A 19,505-nucleotide genomic window follows, 5' to 3' on the forward strand; every position below is an offset into this window, starting at 1 on the left:
TTAGCTAGATACCTTTAATTGCAAATTTAGCTTAGTTGTTTCTTTAATTGCAAATTTATCTCAATTGTTCCTTCAGTTGCAAAATTAAAACAAAAAATGATTACAAGACCATAAACATTTAGCAAAATAATACTAATTTGATACTCTTGTTTTATACTTCCTGTGCATACACACGGTGTTCATTCTGCTTTCTATTTGAAAACAAAATTTACATTTTGTTTTCTGTGTTAATGTATACTTTATAAGATAGTTTGCAAGTTGAACGCTGGGTGTGCAAGTTGAATTTTATTTTTTTTTTATGAATCAGAAAATTGCTATACTTCATCCCTTCAGTCCAAAATTCAGTATACTGAATGATACCTTTAACTGCAAATTTAGTTCAATTCCTTTAATTGCAAAATTAGAAAAATTTCTTTAATTGCAAAATTAGCTCAATTTCTTTAATTGCAAAATTAGTTCAAAAAATGATTACAAGCCCATAAACATTTAGCAAAATAATACTCTGATAAGATAAACATCTCATGAAAGAATGTAAAGAGAAATAGACGAACGTTTACCTGTTCGAGCGTAAGTAGAAGCGGTCGAGCATGGTCAGACGCGAAGAATTTCAGTAAAATAGGAAACGTCCGCATAACCGTAACCCCTGTCTAGTTTACGTGAATGACCCACGGACCAATTTCCTTGTTTTCCAAGAACATTGACGGGTCAGCGTGCCAAGTTCCGCGAAATTTACGAAGGCGGTCGAAGAGAAAATTAGAAGGACATCGCGCATTTAGGATCGCGTAGAATGCGGGCCAGGAGCCAAGCGTTCACGTTTCGAGGATTTAAACGTGTCGTAGATCGCGCGCGGCCGTTGCCATTGAAGTCTGAAATTGAACGGACCACGCAGTTAATCAGCCGCCTCTTAATGAATTCGATGCAAATGAGTGGGAGGGAAATTACGGGAGCAATAGGGGCTCGCGGTGATAAATGTTGGGTTACACCCTTCTTCCAAATAGGGGCGATTTATTTGAGCCTACTATTGCAGTTCTCGAGTTTACAAATTCCTGCAGCTTCAATTCTTAATCTGTAAAATGTTCGTGCGTTTCTAATCTGAGTTTATAAAATAAATACACAATGTTATTTATATAATGTATAAATCATGTAATCCACTGTGGATGTCATACAAATCTTTCTTTGAATGTCGCTTCAACGTAACCTAACCTTCATACCTGCATAAAGCCTTTATGCCTAATTCATAGTTCAACAACAAGACAAATAAATTATATTCCGCAACAAAGAATCTTTACAATTAATAATTAACAAGAGAAGCGATTTGTAAGGGTAACTTCAGAACCAAGGGGTCTGTTTCTGATCAATTTATCATTTCTCCAAACTCATCGTCCATCTGGACGTTCCAAGTCTTTTCACTTTCCCTTTTCTCCGTTTATCTCGTCATCGTCAGAAATTCAGCAACGGCTTACAATGTTCACGGTCGTTGTTCCCAGTAGTCCAGTTTCCTCCTGGCCGAGAAGATGACCGCTATACCAGCCGCGAAATATCATCGGCCGCCACTTTCTCTCTCCGCATAACGGATCCTCTTGTGTAACGGACTCGGCCGTCGAGAAAATGGCACGTCCATCCGCGTTGGTCGCAGGGTGTGTCGACCGCCGAAGTACCTTTAAGCCGCGTTCACACTTGCCGTCTGGCGCCATCGAACCGACTAGGCAGGAACGGAAACCAAATCACTTTTGTTGTCAAATTTTTACTATTTTGGGTAGCTATTCGATAGGGAGCTTTTTGTCATAATTTCGTTCTGGAGATTAGTTGTTTTATTACATAGCTTCAAACTTGTATTTAGGTTCTCTAGATTAGGTTCCCTTAGTAGTAGGGATTCTTTATAAGTTCTCTAGATAGGTCTACAATTCTCCTCTTATACTCTACTTTTCTTAGGGTTTCTAGCTCCTCTGAAACTCTCAAGACTTCAAGCTTTCTAAAATTCTTTCTAGGCCCTCCAAAATTCTCCTCAAGTTCTCTGGATGCTCCATAGGGTTGCAATTCTCCCCTTAGTTTCTACTTTTCTTAGGTTTTCTAGGTCCTCCAAAATTCTCAAGACTTCAAGCTTTCTAAAATTCTGTCTAGGCCCTTCAAAATTCTCCTCAAGTTCTTTAGATTCTCCATAGGTCTACAATTCTCCTCTTGCACTCTACTTTTCTTAGGGTTTCTAGGTCCTCCAAAATTCTCAAGTCTTCAAGCTTTCTAAAATTCTCTCTAGGTCTTCCATAATTCTCCTCAAGTTCTGTAGATTTTTCATAGGTCTACAATTCTCCCCTTATACTCTACTTCTCTTAGGGTTTCTAGCTCCTCCAAATTTCTTAAGTTTTCAAGCTTTCTAAAATTCTCTCTAGGTCCTCCATAATTCTCCTCCAGTTCTCTAACTTCTCCATAGGTCTACAATTCTCCCCTTCTTTCTACTTCTCTTAAGTTTTTCTATCTTCACCAAAATTCTCAAGACTTCAAGCTTCCTAAAATTCTCTCTAGGTCCTCCAAAATTCTCCTCCAGTTCTCTAACTTCTCCATAGGTCTACAATTCTCCCCTTCTTTCTACTTCTCTTAGATTTTTCAATCTTCACCAAAATTCTCAAGACTTAAAGCTTCCTAAAATTCTCTCTAGATCCTCCAAAATTCTCCTCAAGTTCTCTAACTTCTCCATAGGTCTACAATTCTCCCCTTACTTTCCACTTCTCTTAAGTTTTTCTATCTTCACCAAAATTCTCAAGACTTCAAGCTTTCTAAAATTCTCTCTAGGTCCTCTAAAATCTTCCTCAAGTTCTCTTTACATCCTAAAGATTAATACAAGAAATTGATACAAGTTGACCCTCGGTCAAAGCACTGCTCCCGATCATACATGAATAATAAATATCCAAGACACCACTAGTAAAACTATTTCTGTGTACCGAAGAAAGTTACATTGCACTAGTACAATATCGATAAAACGAACGGTTTACGGATGATAAGTTCCATAAAATGGTGCTTGTCAGGTTACAGAAAGCTGCGAAATCGTGTCGTTCGAACGGAGAATGAAATTTCCTCTCATTAAGCTGTTTAATGGTTTCGTTCGAGCGGAATTCCAAAGAGGTGGCTGGGAAACAATGGGCCGTTTAATTGGCTGCTTTACATTGATTTAAGTTGACCAACTGCGTCAAAAGCCATTATCAGTCGTTCCATACGGTTGCACGTTCTTTCGTTGGAACGGTTAAGTGGGACTATTAATCAGGCATATAATAGAATTTTAAAAGCCCACCCAAGAACACTCGGTGATTTTATACCTGCCGTTACCTTTAACAAACGTGTACAAAGTCTATGATCCGAATACCTGGAATTCATGTTTAATTCACTCTCATTTTCGTTTCTATTTTTTCTATTCATTTTCAAACTATCTAGCAGTCGCGTACTAAAATTTTCTTCACATGAAAACATGATGAAGTCATGAAACATTTGACATTTTGACTGCTTAATACTTTGACTGCCATGTCACCCATATGTGAATGGAATTTCAATTACCATACAGATCTACTAGCTATATTATTAAAAATATGTCTTCTTACCTAATTGAAGATACTCGTCTTAACTATTTGTATGAAAAATAAATATAACAAGGCTCTGTAAAAATATTTGGTAAAATTAAAAATGAAAATTCTACCTAATTTTCAGTTGCTACCTAATGCTTCAATATGGCAGTTCATGTGTTAAATATTTTCCAGGCTTCACATAAGCTAAATATACACAAAAGTGTTTAGACAATAAGTCTAAGAATGATTTCGAAAGAAACAAAGAAGATTTACGCGTAATTTGTCAGGCTTATTTATTGACCCAAAATCAACCGAAAGGAGAGGCTAAGCGCCAAGCGTTTTCTTTCACTCCTCGCGTGTCCCCGAATTATCGAATGCACGTGAACGCGTTTTACCATGAAGGAAAGTTCGTGCACTACGTGCAGAATCGCGTACGGCCAATGGTGGCTCGATTCTAGCCGAGTTGACAAAGGTGTGGCTCGCCGCGCCATTTCGAGCTTCCTCTTCCTCGGATCCGCATTATGCAATTCCCTCTCCGATGCATTCGCTCACGAAAATAATAAATTCGATCGATCACTATTAGTAGTAACTTCCCTCGGGGCCAGAGGGTGCGTGTCAGATGGTAATAATAGACAGTGGCCTGGATGTTACGGAACGGAAACGTCCATGCAGACAGCTTACGTTGATGTTTAACGCGTAAACCCGGTTAAAGGCGTTTTCCGTAAACCACCTCGTCTCGCAGATTCGCTTGCTTGATCTTCCCTTTTCTTTTCTCGTGGGTTCCAGTACCAGGCGAGGCTCAGGCTTCCGGACACGTTCTCGCACTCACAGAAGATGCAGTGCGTGGATCACATCATCGAGGTCCTCGACCTCTCCAGCTGCCAAGATACCAGTAAGTACATACTAATCAATGTAACATCTTTACGATTGTAATTCTTTTACTTGGGGTTGACATCGGAAAATTTTACTAGAAGTCACATCTGTAATTCAACATGGATCTCTCTAAATTTCTAGTCATTTATACTCTGCAGTAGCTATGTAATCTTAACACTAAGCCTTCGTATGAGGACTTAATTTAAAATTAAAAATGAAGTTGAAAAATAAATAAACTATACATAAAATCATATGAGTATTAATTCTCTATCTTGATGAAAATCCACACTGATTTAAAAAAAAACATCTTACAAGAATTATGCAACTTATAGTTTGAAGCTTGTGAAGTGGTCAAATGATCGTCTTGGTAGTTTTGAGTTAACTCAAGTAAATTTTTCAAGTTAAATACATGTTACATAAATTACAGTCACAGAAAATTTTACTCGAAGTCACATCTGTGATTCAACATGGATCTCTCTAAATTTCTAGTCATTTATACTCTGCAGTAGCTATATAATCTTAACCAGCTACAAATCTTAACCTACGTATAATGAGGACTTAATTTAAAATTGAAAATGAAGTTGAAAAATAAATAAACTATACATAAAATCATATGAGTATTAATTCTCTATCTTGATGAAAATCCACACTGATTTCAAAAAAAACATCTTACAAGAATTATGCAACTTATAGTTTGAAGCTTGTGAAGTGGTCAAATGATCGTCTTGGTAGTTTTGAGTTAACTCAAGTAAATTTTTCGAATTAAATACATGTTACATAAATTACAGTCACAGAAAATTTTACTCGAAGTCACATCTGTGATTCAACATGGATCTCTCTAAATTTCTAGTCATTTATACTCTGCAGTAGCTATATAATCTTAACCAGCTACAAATCTTAACCTACGTATAATGAGGACTTAATTTAAAATTGAAAATGAAGTTGAAAAATAAATAAACTATACATAAAATCATATGAGTATTAATTCTCTATCTTGATGAAAATCCACACTGATTTCAAAAAAAACATCTTACAAGAATTATGCAACTTATAGTTTGAAGCTTGTGAAGTGGTCAAATGATCGTCTTGGTAGTTTTGAGTTAACTCAAGTAAATTTTTCGAATTAAATACATGTTACATAAATTACAGTCACAGAAAATTTTACTCGAAATGACATCTACAATCCAACATCGATGTCTCTAAATTTTTTACCACTTACACCCTGCAGCAGCTATAAAATCTTAACACTAAGCCTTCGTATGAGGACTTAATTTAAAATTAAAAATGAAATTGAAAAATAAATATACTAAAAATAAAATCATATAAGTATTAATTCTTTGTCCTAATAAAAATCAATGCAGAACGAAAAGCATTTTACCAGAATTATATAACTTATAGTTCTTGTAACTTATTAACCCTAACTCATAGTAAGTAACTCTCTAACTTACAGTTTTGTGTTAATACAAGTAAATTTTTCAAATTAAATATTACAGTCACTTGTACATTTTTGCCAGTCTTATGAATAACCTCAAAACCCAAATTCGTTAGCAGTAGACGATACTTAGGATACCTGTGAGACGATCGATTTTTACGATTTCTGTGATCCCGTTTTCTCGAAGATCAAAGGCGTCTGGATCGAGAGCAGAGTCTAGCAGTTCGTGTTACTATCCTGTCTCGCGATGCACCCACGTAAATTCACGGTAATTTGTTTACGAACGCGAAACTAGAAAGCCGTGTAACGATTTACGACTTCCACCGGTAAAGAAACGATTTTAGCCGGCGGTGCATTTCACTGAACCGGACGTCGTCGTCGCCACGATTTTGATTGACGATTTCCGTGATCGTAGCTCATTCACCTTTCGTCGTTAAGCCAGACCCAGACTGTTCGTTATTGACCCCGTTGCGGCTCTCTCTAGATTTTAATTAAACACCTTGGACTTTACGTACCTCTTGTTTACTACGAACCGTATTATTACTAACAAACTATATTTGAAAGTTGAAATATGTAGAAAAATATTGCATCGAACATTGTACCCTTGCTGAAATTATCGACGAAAAAGTGAAAGGGAATTGAAAAAGATTGCATAGCGTGATAGTCGTTTATTTTATATTGAACGGTTTTTACATAACGACGAACAAAAAAAAAATGACGAAAATACATTTTATTCGCCACCAGAGAGTTTCGCCGACGCCGATGAATTTTTATTTAATCGTACCATGGAACGAACTTCAATCGAATTTCCCAACGCACTGTCGCGTTTGTAATTCAATTTCGTGTCGGCCGAAACAATTTTTCCACGTTCGATGAAACGGGTATTTCGTTCGCTTTAGATTGCAATGGAATTTTTAATCAATTCAGGAAGGACATGGTCGCAGCACTATTAAATTCTTAACATGTTTAATTGAAGCTTGATTTAGAAATATTGTAGTGTAATTGCCAGCTAGATTAGTTGCTTTTATTTGCAGTTATCGGAGATTACACGAAACGGGGACTGTCTGGCGGTGAAAAGAAGAGGACTAGCATAGCCTGCGAGTTGCTCACCAATCCATCGCTGATGTTGCTGGACGTAAGCTATTTTATACTGTTGGTTTCTATTTTTATTATCTTGAAATTTCCATGTTGACGTTCTTAGATTTTTACACTTAAACTTTATAGAAAATATTGATATTTTACTTATGCATAATTATGCAGAATAATGTTTTAGGCAAAAGTTACATGGTTCCAGAAGATAAATTATTTAGCAAAAATAAAAGAGAATTCTTCTTTTTTAAATTCACTCATTTCACCATAAGTGATGTAGTACTTTCGTGACAGAATAGCAAGCCACATCAGACAATATTATAAAACTAATTTAACCTTCATAACCTTCCTTCCGAAATGACGAAAGTTTTGTCTGAAACTTGCATAAGTAACGGGATCTCCCGATGTCTAATTACCGTATAAAATGTGGTATAATGAGACCGTGAAGTTAGAGTACTAGATAATGATTAATGGAAGTTTGAAGAAGAGATTGTTGTTCGGTAGGAACCAACGAGCGGGCTGGACTCGCACTCGGCACAGGCGTTAATTTCACGGCTGAAGAAGTACGCGGAACAAGAAGGCAAGAGCATCGTAGTGACGGTGCATCAACCCAGTTCCAGGATGTTTCACAGTTTCAGTAAGCTTCTTCTGTTGAGCCGGGGCCAGGTGGCATATTACGGCTCGACCTCGAATGTCGGCAGGTTTTTCTCCACGATAGGACTCACCTTGCTGCCGCATTATAACCCTGCAGACTTTATATGTAAGTTTCAAATATATTTGACAGAGTGGTTAGTGATAGACGGGTACTCTTTAGGTAATTTATATTATAGGTAATTTAGGTAATTTATGTTTAGGTAATTCTTTAGGTAATTTATATTTAGGTAATTCTTTAGGTAATTCTTTAGGTAATTCTTTAGGTAATTCTTTAGGTAATTTATATTTAGGTAATTCTTTAGGTAATTCTTTAGGTAATTTATATTTAGGTGATTCTTTAGGTAATTTAGTACAGACAGGTATTTAGCTAATTTATACTTAGTATGGACAAGTACCTAGTATATTTATATTTAATACAGACAAGTGCTTAGTAAAATTGTATTCAGTTAGTACAGACAGATTGTCAAAATTATACTTGATGAGCACAGGTAGGTACTTAGCAAAATTGTACCTTGTATGTGCAGACAGATGCCCAGAAAATTTGTACTTAATACAGGCAGATACCTAGCAAACTTATATTTAATACAGACAAGTGCTCAGTAAAATTGTACTCAGTAAGTATAGACAGATTGTCAAAATTATACTTGATGAGCACAAACAGATACTTAGTAAACTTGCACTTAATACAGACAGATACCTAGCAAACTTATATTTAATACAGACAAGTGCTTAATAAAATTGTACTCAGTAAGTATAGACAGATTGTCAAAATTATACTTGATGAGCACAGACAGATACTTAGTAAATTTGTACTTAATACAGACAGATACCTAGCAAACTTATATTTAATACAGACAAGTGCTTAGTAAAATTGTACTCAGTAAGTGTAGACAGATTGTCAAAATTATACTTGATGAGCACAGACAGATACTTAGTAAACTTGTACTTAATACAGACAGATACCTAGCAAACTTATATTTAATACAGACAAGTGCTTAGTAAAATTGTACTCAGTAAGTGTAGACAGATTGTCAAAATTATACTTGATGAGCACAGGCAAATACTTAGCAAACTTGTACCATGTGTGTACTGATAGATACTTAGCAAAGTTATATTTATAACAATGATACTCAATAAGTATAGACAAATTGTGAAAATTAAAGTCAGTAAGCACAGACAGATACTTAATAAAATTACACTGTACATGTCCAGACAGATAGCTAGCAAAGTTAAATTTATAACAATGGCACTCAATAAGTATAGACAAATTGTGAAAATTAAAGTCAGTAAGTACAGACAGATACTTCATAAAATTACACTGTACATGTCCAGACAGATAGCTAGCAAAGTTAAATTTGTAACAATGGTACTCAATAAGTATGGACAAATTGTGGAAATTAAAGTCAGTAAGCACAGACAGATACTTCATAAAATTACACTGTATATGTTCACACAGATAGCTAGCAAAGTTAAATTTATTGGTACCATTCATTCTCCAGCATATTTTATAATGAAGTCGAAGCAGCTAGTATTTTAACAAGAAATTTTATTCAACATTGATATTCAATGATGTAACGCTATTCCATCTTCATAGCAGATGATCATACCAATAAAGATAAACCTAACCAACTAACATCATACAATATGAGTATATGTACAGCCACACAGTATAATTCAAACATCAAAAAGTTAGCAAAAAGTTCCACTACTCTTGCTGTTATCAACTTCATCTAAAGCTACTTCAACCCGTTTATCAAAAGATACACAGAGTTACTACAAAACAAACTATTTGCCAGAATGACTGGATATTTTTCAAGTTTTATGAAAATAGAATGTGACCTCTTGTTTGCGAGAAGGGAAATAAATTTCTCATCGAGACAGTAATAATGGGACGGTTAATATGCAATAATGATCGGATTGCATCGTTCAACGATAAGTTTGTACATGGCTGGGCATGATTGTTTCAGTGGAACAAATAAAGGGTCCAGAGGAGGTTCGGGAGCGTATCGTAGCCGCCGCGAGGAACGCGAGACAGGGACCTGACTGCCCGCCGGAACTTCGTCCGGAATATAATCCCAGCCAACATCCGCTCTGCGACCATCTCATCCATTATCATGAACATCACATCAGCCACAACGGTATTACGTTTACGCGTAACTGTTCCTAAGAACCTTTTCATAACCCTTTGCACTCCGTTTCTTTGGTAGGTTTTCTATCTGGTAGACAAATTTTTTATTAGCAAATACGATGTAAATGAAAATGTAAATAAAAAGGTAAACGAAAATGTAAATGAAAATATAATGATTCATGTGAATTGTTTTTAAAAGACATGCGATGTGACATAGGAGTGCAAAGGTTCTAAAACAAAGAATAGAAAGATAAGTTAAAAATTCTGAAAAATTGGAAGACAACTCAAATAAAGCTTAGTCTGAATTTTTTCCTAAAATGTATAATTTTTATCTTCGAATCTCAGCTGTTTATCGAGGAACGTAAATGTTCTGCAAATATTTGATACGATAATGTATTGTATGAACACGTAACCATTTTTATAAATCTTAAACTTCACACAGAAACTATTCTATAATATTATAATTTATTCTAAGTAAAATTGAAACGTACTAAAATTGTCATAATATTCGGGTAATTTATACGTCGAAATATTTAACGAACAATTGCAAATATGTGCGGCGTTGATAGACCACAGAATATTAATTGCATTTGGCTGTTTTGACCGTGTCAATCACCGTGTTCGATACGAATTGAATAATGCTAGTAATAATAAATTCGTCGATCGTTTAGTGTCACCGATCGCCTATTAAACACGTGTTCGCGTTCGTCGAATGAATGCGAATCATTGTTAGCCGGTAATCAGCTAATAACGCGTATCTCTTTGGTCGAATATTTCCTCTGGCGCTGTTCGATTAACGCTTAATAAATGGACGTTCTGGCAATAACAGGGAATGTTTTTCACGCGAGTCTGTCGACCCGAAGGGGATGATTCTTTGTTTCGTTTTCTGCGTCCCCGTAATCTCGGCTCGTACATCGAATGACCGATATTCATTGGAACTGTATCGATGTTAGAGACAATAATCTTTGTGTTTCGTTGATAAAACAGTGAAAGAAGACGAAGGTCGTACATTGTGGCTGGACACACAAAGCCATGCCAGCAGCAGTGCCAGTTCGGCGGACGAGGACTATTCCTGGCAGTGGCCCACCAGTTTCTGGTCGCAATTCAAAGTGAGTATCATTCTCGATATTGCTACTATGTTAGCCTCCAAAGGGGATCCAGAATTTAAGGGGAACGAAGCTTCTTTTAAATTTTATTTTGCGAAAATAACGTTCATAAGATCATGTAAAAAATTATTTGAAAGTATCTTTTACTTAGAACTTGATAATATGATTATACTCTAAATTAACATGGACGTGGTAATATTTTTACTTTCGAATATAAAATTAGAACGTAACCTTTTGCTTACAGTATTCTTTAGTACAATCTAAAATTTTAATACAATTTATATTTCCATACAGTTTAATACAATAATTCCATACAATTTTTAATGCAATATAGAATCTTAATTTAGTAATTATAAGTCGAGAAGAGATATTTTGCTGAAAAGTCGCAGCCCGGTGAAAGAAGTGAAATGAGAAAGTGATCAAGAACCGGAGCATCAAACCGAATGATTTCGCGACGATTCTTTCAATTGCTAAACTGACGTCACTTCTCGAGAAATAACGGAACGGAGTCCGGTTCATTTTGTTTTTTTAATGATACCTTATTTCTTCACCGTTGCAGCAGAAAGTCGTGACACCGACCACGTAGGTACCTTTTGTTAATTGAGATTCAACTTTCGCAATGATCAGACGATACGTAACACGAGAGAATTTCGATTAGAAGCACATCGCCTTTTCAATTATAAATCAAGTTACTGCATATTAAATCTATTCCCAATATTTGACATAAAAGTATCGAGATATGACTCTTATGGTACGTCGATTTAAAGCTTAATGTTTAACAAAAATAACTGTATAAATTTTTTCTTGATGTTCGTGATATAAAATGGCTGACTGTCTATTACATCGAACAATAATGAGTTTTGAAACAGAGTAACGCTGTCATAATTTGAGGACATAAAGGAGTCACAAAATGGCGCTTATGGTATGTGGATTTAATGGTTAGACTTTAATAAAAACGCCCACGTAAAGGATTTGTTAATACTCTTTCTGTAAAATAAATAATTTTTGATGGAAGCGAACAATGACTGATTAAGAAGTATTAATACATTCTCTTGTGATATGATGACATAAAAGATTCACAAAATGGCGCTTATGGTACATGAATTTAAAGGTTAGACTTTAGTAAAAACGCCCACGTAAAGGATTTGTTAATACTCTTTCTGTAAAATAAATAATTTTTGATTGAAGCGAACAATGACTGATTAAGAAGTATTAATACATTCTCAGGTGATATGATGACATAAAAGATTCACAAAATGGCGCTTATGGTATATGAATTTAAAGTTTAGACTCTAATAAAAGCGCCCACGTAAAGGATTTGTTAATACTCTTTCTGTAAAATAAATAATTTTTGATTGAAACGAACAATGACTGATTAAGAAGTATTAATACATTCTCAGGTGATATGATGACATAAAAGAGTCACAAAATGGCGCTTATAGTACATGGATTTAAAGGTTAGACTTTAGTAAAAATGTCTACGTAAAGGATTTGTTAATACACTTTCTATAAAATAATTAATTCTTGATTGAAACGAACAATGACTGATTTGAAAGTATATATATTCTCAGCTAATATGATGTCATAAAAGATTCACAAAATGGCGCTCATGGTACATGGATTTAAAGGTTAGACTCTAATAAAAAAGACTACATAAATGATTTGTTAATATTTCTACCAAGAAATGTCTAAATTTTTATCGAAACAATAATCGATTTCGAAAATGCTGAAATAACTCGATGACACAAAATGGCGTATACAGACAAGTTTAAATTACAACTTTAATAAAGAAGACTACGTTAATATTCTTCCCATGAAATGCTTAATTCTTGATTATTAAAAACAATAATCGATTTCAAAAGAAATTCCGAGGTGATTGACATGAAAAAATCACAAGATGGCAGTCGACAGCACATCAATCTAAAGTTCAGAGTTTAATAGAAATAAACGACTCATCGATATTCATAATGTATAATGTATGAAAGAAGTAGTATCGCTATATAAAGTATCCTTCGTGCGATCGTGGTGAAACTAGGCCAAACGTTAACTTTAACAAATGTTAAAATACCAGCAGCTAATGATTACAATATATAACCTTATATATCATAGCAACGCGTGATTTCACACAGCTCGTTGTCACCGTTTCGTATTTCCATCGAACGTGCTGCCGAAGGAGAGATCGAAAAGTTCGATTGCGCGACGCGATTAATAGAGCATGCAGTGGTAATATGAAAATTTAGATGAGTGTTCTGGTATTCCAGCGAGATAATGGTCTGGGGTAATTAGAATGACATCAGGATTCAAGTGTAACGTTCTCATTAATCCTCGGAAGACGGATACGCTTTGTGACTGTTAATCGATGCGAGATCATTATGATCCATAGATTAGAGCGTTTATCGTATGCTAATTTCGTGCCGTAACGCTTTGACTTAATCGTCGAGACTTTTTACTCCTAAGGAATTTTCTTGATTGTCGAACATTTCCTCTCGTAATTTAATAGTTCGGATGAAACACGAGAGAGAACTGCATTCATCAACTTTAATTTACCGCTGTAACTAAACTTACATAATTAAAATTTTAGTCATAGTTGTCGTCGTAATTTCTCGCTGTGTAAATCTCCGCTGCATAATTTCCCGTATGCTCCGAATTTTGTACTTTCTAGTTTCTAATGCTTTAATGAAGATCTCTCATTTGTCGTGTGCTCAAAAATTTTAAAAGTTCAGTGCTCAAAAGCTTCTCGTTTGGACCTGTCTCCAGAGCCCCGAAAGCGGGCGATTATCAAGCGACTATAATTACAGAAACTTGATAACAACACAGCAAATAAATGCAGTACATCGATAACTGTCACATATTTCACCTTAATGAAAACACAGTTTTTCAACAAGTGCGGATAACATATTATGCAGACATTTCCTCTAATTACCGTGACATAGGTTCATTAAAATGCCGTGGTCGGTACGTGGCGTATCGAATCGTAGACAATCGAAGGCGGGATGGTCGAAGAGAAGGAATTCGAAACGAGAAAAATTGTCGCTCGGGGAAAAAAGAGAATCGAGCATGTACAAAGCAGAACTAGGTCGCGTTTACACGATTCGCCATATCCGGATAATTACCGCGAGCAGCATGCCCGTTCGCGATGCTGCTCTTTGTGGATGTGAACGCATCTCGTCACTTGCATCACTTTTACTCCGCGTAGACATTCCTCTTCGACTGGTCGTCTTTCAGCAATGTCGATTCTTGCTGGAACAATGGCGGCGAAAGTTTCACCTTTTTCTGTAATCTGTATCGACTGAAAAGTCAATTATCGTCTTCTCGTTTCGTTGGTAATGTGTGACCTAGTCGTGAAAGATGCTTCGAGCGAAATATCTGTGTGTGAAGATATGAAAGTATGGAAGATTGCGGGAATGAAAATGGGAAAGTATGAAAGTGCTTAAGTAGCAAAGTAGCAAAGTAGCAAAATGCCAAAGTAGCAAAGTAGCAAAATGTCAATGTAACAAGGTAGCAAAATAGCAAAGTATCAAAATGTCAAAGTAACAATGTAGCAATATAGCAAAGTATCAAAATGTCAAAGTAACAAGGTAACAATGTAACAAAGTATCAAAACGTCAATGTAACAATGTAGCACAATAGCAAACTATCAAAATGTCAAAGTAACAATGTAGCAATATAGCAAAGTATCAAAATGTCAAAGTTACAAGGTAGAAAAATAGCAAAGTATCAAAATGTCAAAGTAACAAGGTAACAAAGTAACAAAGTATCAAAATGTCAAAGTAACAAGGTAGCAAAGTAACAAAGTATCAAAATGTCAATGTAACAATGTAGCAATATAGCAAAGTATCAAAATGTCAAAGTAACAAGGTAACAAAGTAACAAAATATCAAAATGTCAAAGTAACAAGGTAGCAAAGTAACAAAGTATCAAAATGTCAATGTAACAATGTAGCAATATAGCAAAGTATCAAAATGTTAAAGTGTCAAAGTAGCAAAGTAGCAACGTAACAACATATCAATGTTACAAAGTAGCAACGCAGCAATATAACAAAGTATCGATACATCAAAGTGCCAAAGTACCAAGTGCCAAATTATCAAAATGCCAAAGCACTAAAGTGCCAAAGTACCATAATGCCAAGATATCAAAGTGCCAAAGTACCAAAGTGCCAAAGTATCTAAATGTCAAACTATCAAAATGCCAAAATACCAAAGTGCCAATATACCAAAGTGCCAATATACTAAAGTCCCAAAATACCAAAGTACCAAAATACCAAAGTGCCAACATACCAAAGTACTAAAATATTAAAGTGTCAAAATACCAAAGTGCCAATATACCAAAGTACCAAAATGCCAAAGTGCCAATATACCAAAGTGCCAAAATACCAAAGTACCAAAATACCAAAGTGCCAAAATACCAAAGTGCCAATATACCAAAGTACCAATATACTAAAGTCCCAAAATACCAAAGTGCCAATATACCAAAGTACTAAAATATTAAAGTGCCAAAATACCAAAGTGCCAAAATACCAAAGTGCCAAAATACCAAAGTGCCAAAATCCCAAAATGCCAATATACCAAAGTGCCAAAATACCAAAATACCAAAATACCAAAGTACCAAAGTATCAAAATCATCAAAATAGTAAAATACGAAAGTACGAAAGTAACACCAAAGATAGACACATAAATTTTTGAGTCATGGTCTGGATCTTTCGTCATGCGCGAAGGTAGTGAAATAAAATTGAATGACCTATAAATGAATGAAAAGAGTTGAACCCAATCATGTTGGTTATTAATCACATGTTCATAACAAATGTACGACAATGTCACAATGCAAGGTTGCACGGTACACCTCTTTGGTGCAGTTCAATTATATCAGCGGCCGTGAGGAAATAGAACGCAAAAGTTTCACAATGCTGCTTTCGAAGGCCTCTTTAAATTACAACTATATACGAGAGACATTTAACCATGCAACGAAGAGGAACTCGCTATCGTTAATCACTCAATTATCGACGGACGATCGGTGCAATCAGACTAGATTCGATTTCTTATCTTAATCGATGCCAGTACTTCAATAATACGCTTCTAACCCTCGAACGGTGAAAAACTTCATTAATTGTCAGTCAACGTCCAGCGGCGTCAAAGGTTCAGCAATCTAATGAGTCAGATGTTCTAAGCGATTTCTCAATTATGTATCAGTTAACGTAACTTTCGATTATGATTGATATTGCGGTTATACCTCCACCACTGACAAAGTCTTAATAGGTTGATTAATCCATATTGAAATTAAAGATCAGATCTACTTAAGACGAGTTGTGTTCGATTTTTCAACTCTAAGGAAGCTTCGTATTTCTCCTGTAAATTCATGGTATTTCTCCTAAGGAATTGTCTGCAGATTCTAAACGGTGCTATTGATTTTCAGGTATTATCAGAAAGAAACTTTCAAGAGGCACGGCCGCGGATGCTGTCCCGTCTGAATTGGCTGCAAACGATAGCCTTAGGTTTACTCGCTGGACTGCTGTGGCTGAGGCTTCCCAGAACCGAAGCAGCTCTTCACGACATTCAAGGCTGGATGTTCTTCAGCACCACGTATTGGATGCTGTTCGCACACTTCAGCGCACTCTCCAGTTGTAAGCCTCGACTTTCTTCTTTTTGTTATTTCTGAAACTAACATATATGCCTTTACTTCTTTTTAACTTCGACAACCGCTGGCCACACATGTGGCATCGTCTTTCTTTTCCTCCCGGTTATTCTGCAATCTCTTTTTAATCGATTTAACCTCTTCAGAGATGACCCTCTTCGTGCTCGAAAAAGAAATCATTCAATGCCTTAATTTTACTTATTTTAAACTTGCAACAGTTGTTTAAATAATTTTGAAAGAATTTGTAACATACACATATGTGACTTTGAATCTAAACTGAACCTCATATGTGATCCTTAAATTAACAAACTATATTTATTTTTTAAAAATGTGATGTTTTAGAGAAATCATTCTTGAAGAGCTTTCTCTTTTATGTCCTAAAGATTTTAAAGATCAACTTACATATTTGAAGGAATTTGTAACATACATATATGTGACTTCGAATCTAAACTAAACCTCATATGTGATCCCTAAATTAACAAACTATATTTAATTTTTAAAAATGTGATGTTTTAGAGAAATCATTCTTGAAGAGCTTTCTCTTTTATGTCCTAAAGATTTCAAAGATCAACTTATATATTTGAAAGAATTTATAACGTACACATATGTGACTTCGAATCTAAACTGAACCTCATATGTGATACTTAAATTAACAAACTATATTTAATTTTTAAAAATGTGATGTTTTAGAGAAATCATTCTTGAAGAGCTTTCTCTTTTATGTCCTAAAGATTTTAAAGATCAACTTATATATTTGAAAGATTTATAACGTACACATATGTGACTTTGAATCTAAAGTGAACCTCATATGTGATCCTTAAATTAACAAACTATATTTAATTTTTAAAAATGTGATGTTTTAGAGAAATCATTCTTGAAGAGCTTTCTCTTTTACGTCCTAAAGATTTTAAAGATCAACTTGTATATTTAGTCGAATTATGTTTCAAATCGCAAAAATGTAATACAATCAGAAAATGTATCGAGAGTGAAAATAGAATGGTTGACGAATGAAAGCCGCGCGCGAAAAGTTCTCAGGTATTCGCCTAAGGATTGCGTAACAGCGAACAGTCAGATGAGGTAGATTGGTTAATTGAGCGACGACGACGTGACGCGCTCAATCGGCCATTCAGCTTAAGACCGTTTTTTTTTATTGCAAAGATTTGCAAAGGACCAGAGAACGGTCAATCAAGAACGTTAGTATATGTAGGTCGTGCCGTGACCCACTATCCATCTGGGTAATTGGATGCCCTTTTGTCGACGCTCGCCACCGTGCAAAACGAGCGTCACGAATTTTAGACGTCAAAACTGCCTCGCGAAATATCTCCTCCCTCTCCGCGCATTTCAACTTTCCATCACGGCCATCTTTTCAAATTGGCAGGAAGAGATTCTACATACGGAAGATTCTACATGGAAACAGGAATTTTTGAAGAGTCTAGAATAGGGGTTAGATGGAAGGTAGGCTTGTATGTTAGGCTAACATGGGAGACTTTTATGAGGATTGTAAGGAAAAATCAGGAAAAGAGGTTGGAGAGAGATTGTAGAGGAATTTTAGGGAAAATGTGGTATGGACCTGTAGGGATCTTAAAGATGGCGTACAATGGAGATCTTAAAAGAGCCTAAGATGGGTTCATAGATTCTCAGGGAATTTAACACCTTGCACTATGATTTATTTGTCAGGTGCGTCAGTCAGAACTGACTAATTACAGCTACAATATTAAAACAGACCAAAAAGATTGAAATGTTATGTCAATATGTCATTAGTCAATCGTTAACTATGCAAATTATAATTAAACTTGAACTCCAAATTGAAGCGTAGTAAAAATTTGAGTAAAATTTATCACAGCCGAGATTCGAGTGCGTCACGAGTCAGACTCGACAAAGTAGTGCAAGGGGTTCAGACAAATAGACCTAGATAGACCTCTCCAAAAAACCTATGATCTATTCTTCTCCCTCACTTAATTAGAAGAATCCTGAATTGCACACGATCAAATCAGCAAACATCCCAGACCTCCCAGATCCCTAAAAAAACTAACCATAAGTTTGCACAGAGAGTAAAGTTTCCAGCAAGCGAATGTCTTGTTTGACACAAGTGGATTGTACCGTAAAGAGCAAACAGAAGGTCAAACACGGCACCGGTTGGCTAAAAGGTGACAAATCGTCTTGAACAAAGGGTAGTAAAGGAGAAAATGGAGAAGTTTAATAGGCACTCGCCTATTTTAAGAGCGGCATAACTTAGGCATAGAGCTGGTCACGGCCTAGTCGCGAGCGTTTTACAGTCGTCGTCTCTTATCCCCGTAGAAAGTGAAACAGCCCGGCGTAGACGTTTTAAAAGCGAACTCCAGAAAGGGTCGTAGCCGTAAAAGCGATTTTAGCATCCTCTTTGATTCTTCCTTTCTCCTTCGCCGTTCTTGTTCCCAGATCGAACATTCGATTATTCAAGGATCCGCGACAAATTGCATTCGACGTGTTTGACCTTCCTGTTTCCCTCGATAAGCTTCGAGAGAGAACGCTTCCACGGGGAAGCGATTTATCCAAGGATTTTCTTCCGTCAAACGATTCTTGTTTGTTCGTCCGTGAATCTCTCGACGTTGCAGAAATCGGAGGATTTGCGAGGGCGATCTATAGGGAAATTTGACATTTCTGTTGCAGTTCCTCCAGAACGCGAGGTTATCAACAAGGAGCGATTGTCAGGGTCGTATCGGCTCTCGGCCTATTACCTGGCGAAAATGGTCGGCGAGTTGCCGCTTACGATAACACTGCCTGCAGTTTACCATATCATTAGTTACCCCATGTTGGGCTTCCACAGTCCGGCTGTTTTCGTCACCCTGTTGGCGTTCCTGCTGCTCAACACCATTGTTGCACAGGTAACCTCTTTAACGTACAAGAATAACTCGCAAGAAGTCTCTTATTTCTTCCTCTTCTTTTTCAACGTCCGTAACCGCGATCGAATTAATCGTCGCTGAACGCGGTGCAATGATTAGATATGCATATTATCAAGAGATTTTCTGCTTTATTGTATGCAACGTTGCCGTAACACAATCGGC

General features: G+C 36.0%; 1 protein-coding gene across 4 annotated transcripts in view; it reads left to right on the forward strand.

The window, feature by feature from the left end:
• Positions 1-19,505, forward strand: part of E23 (ABC transporter G family member E23) — a 191,332-nt gene that overhangs the window by 164,358 nt on the left and 7,469 nt on the right. For all 4 annotated transcript variants that reach the window (XM_076530692.1, XM_076530694.1, XM_076530693.1 and 1 more), the window contains 7 exons: positions 4,338-4,443; positions 6,891-6,991; positions 7,450-7,705; positions 9,567-9,737; positions 10,715-10,836; positions 16,243-16,450; positions 19,111-19,325. In XM_076530692.1, coding sequence (XP_076386807.1) covers positions 4,338-4,443; positions 6,891-6,991; positions 7,450-7,705; positions 9,567-9,737; positions 10,715-10,836; positions 16,243-16,450; positions 19,111-19,325 — 1,179 coding nt within the window. The remainder of the gene's footprint in view (positions 1-4,337; positions 4,444-6,890; positions 6,992-7,449; positions 7,706-9,566; positions 9,738-10,714; positions 10,837-16,242; positions 16,451-19,110; positions 19,326-19,505) is intronic.

Source organism: Megachile rotundata, chromosome 4 (assembly GCF_050947335.1).
Source record: "Megachile rotundata isolate GNS110a chromosome 4, iyMegRotu1, whole genome shotgun sequence".
NCBI lineage: Eukaryota > Metazoa > Arthropoda > Insecta > Hymenoptera > Megachilidae > Megachile > Megachile rotundata.